At 42.7% G+C, this 2,500-nt stretch overlaps 1 protein-coding gene across 1 annotated transcript in view; it reads right to left on the bottom strand.

The window, feature by feature from the left end:
* Window positions 1–2,500, bottom strand: part of LOC311328235 (protein kinase C-binding protein NELL2-like) — a gene marked incomplete at both ends in the record, with an annotated part of 25,753 nt that overhangs the window by 13,278 nt on the left and 9,975 nt on the right. The window contains one exon of the mRNA XM_084462233.1: window positions 906–1,056. Coding sequence (XP_084318359.1) covers window positions 906–1,056 — 151 coding nt within the window. The remainder of the gene's footprint in view (window positions 1–905; window positions 1,057–2,500) is intronic.

The following is a 2,500-nucleotide window of genomic DNA, read 5'->3' as shown; positions in this document are numbered from 1 at the left end:
TTTCTAGATGACATAATGGGAACACTTCTGGGTTGAGGACAGAAGGAGCAGAACAGAACAAAAGGAAGGATAGAAGGAAAAAAAGAGTGATGGGGAGAAACCGAGGCCGCAGCAGAGAGAGGGATGGAGTGATAGAGCACCGTAATTGCGTCTTTTACGGCTCCACAGTCCTCGCCTCCACGCCCACCTCCCTCTGCTCCCCCTGGGGCTGGCGCTGTGGGGGGAGGGGGGGTGGGGTGGGGCTCCGGGCCAGCCCTGCTCCCCCCCCCCCGCCTCCGTGTCTCCAGAGTCCGGGTGCGTTCCCGCTCCTCGTCCCGGGAGACCGATCCAGAGACGCCCCAGAACCTCGGCACGTGTTGTTCCTTCCCGAGCCAGTGTGCAGCGCTCGGCTTGCCTGCCGATCCTCCTCTGGACCGGTTCATCGACCATCTGACCCCCTCTTCTGACCCTCGACCACGGAACAGGATGTCGGAACCATTGATGTTGTTTGCTCATCACCTGACCCTTGACCTTTCTTTTGGATAACGGACTGGCTGACGCTACTAAAACGCCCTTCGGCCGTTCCCCCTCCCCCCTGCCTCCTGGGTCATGCACTTTGACCCTGTTTCATCCCAGCCTTAAATCCCACATCGCCATTCCAGATATGTGCTTCCATCAGGATTATTGTCGCTATTTAGGATTAAGATTGTCGAGTCAAGTAAACAATGCTAAAATGAGCTCTTGCTAATTACCACAACGAAAATAAAACCAGATGATGATCATGGTCTGTGTTTAAACTGCTGAAGATCTTGACGACCACAGATCCTCAGACATGGATCGTTAACTGTGACTGTTCAAGTGTGACTGTTGAATGTACAGTAGTCATCCGGTGTACACGTTGCCGTGGATACGGCCGGGCGTCTCACCTCTGGCCAGCGCGGTGCACGGAGAGGAGGACTCCAGAGTTGAGTCGGTCCTGCTTGAGGGTGACCAGCACGCCGAACTCTGACCTCTTCCTCAGCTTGGCCACGATCCGCTCGGCCACGCCCGGCTGAGCACGCACGTCCCTCCAGGAGTCTGACGGTAGGACACAGAACATCAGGACTGAACACCGCTCAACACTGCCACCCAGCTCAACAGATAGATAGATAGATAGATAGATAGATAGATAGATAGATAGATAGATAGATAGATAGATAGATAGATAGATAGATAGATAGATAGATAGATAGATACATAGATAGATAGATAGATAGATAGATACATAGATAGATAGATAAAGTAGATAAGATATATATATAGATACAGTAGATAGAGATAGATAGATAGATAGATAGACAGACAGACAGACAGATAGATAGTTAGATAGATAGATAGATAGATAGATAGATAGATAGATAGATAGATAGATAGATAGATAGATAGATAGATAGATAGATAGATAGATAGATAGATAGATAGATAGATAAATAGATAGATAGATAGATAGATAGATAGATAGATAGATAGACACAGTAGATAGATAGATAGATAGATTAGATAGATACAGTAGATAGATAGATAGATAGATAGATAGATAGATAGATAGATAGATAGATAGATAGATAGATAGATAGATAGATAGATAGATTGATAGAGATAGATAGATAGATAGATAGATAGATAGATAGATAGATAGATAGATAGATAGATAGCAATACACAACACACCAAGAGGCAGACGGCAAATTCAGTCAATAGACATGTCATAAAACACTGCCCAATCAGTGGCAAGTCTGGCGACGCAAATTAATCTGATTCGGGCCGCGGGATTCTCTCAGCACCAATCAGATTCGATCCAGACTATTTTGCAAGAGCACCGTCGCTGTAAAACGCACCTGGGACCCCCTCGAAAACTAGATGATTCATCTGCTTTATCCCATTAATGGTTTATCCCATTACAATAAAATCTCTTCAAAATGTTTTTAATATCTGAATCTGAATCGGCATCTCAATGAGGAAGTCAGCACGTATGTTATTATTAATGATTTTTTCAGAAATGCTTTGGGCTGCAACAACGACTCAACAAATGATTTATGGTCTTACTAAATGTTTAACAAATCACTTATTACCCATGAAAAAAAAATCAATACAAGTAGATTTAATCAAGGAATATTTGTGTTCCTCCACATTAAAGAAAATGTAATGATGAACAAATCAAGTACAATGTTGATAATGCATTATAAATAATGTATAAATCATGTGTACATGTTATACAAATTTAGTTATACATGATTTAATAATCATTTACAAATACAGATGGTTTGTTCATGCCATGATTAGTTCATTAGCTATTCATTCTGATTCTGATGTGAGAGGGTGTTATAATGTGACTTAGTGACAGAGGGTGTTATAATGTGACTTAGTGACAGAGGGTGTTATAATGTGACTTAGTGACAGAGGGTGTTATAATGTGACTAAGTGACAGAGGGTGTTATAATGTGACTTAGTGACAGAGGGTGTTATAATGTGACTTAGTGACA

This window comes from Borostomias antarcticus (assembly GCF_949987555.1).
Source record: "Borostomias antarcticus genome assembly, contig: scaffold_149, whole genome shotgun sequence".
NCBI lineage: Eukaryota > Metazoa > Chordata > Actinopteri > Stomiiformes > Stomiidae > Borostomias > Borostomias antarcticus.
The sequence above is the reverse complement of the archived record's forward strand: the minus strand, read 5'-3'. Positions and strand labels throughout refer to the sequence as shown.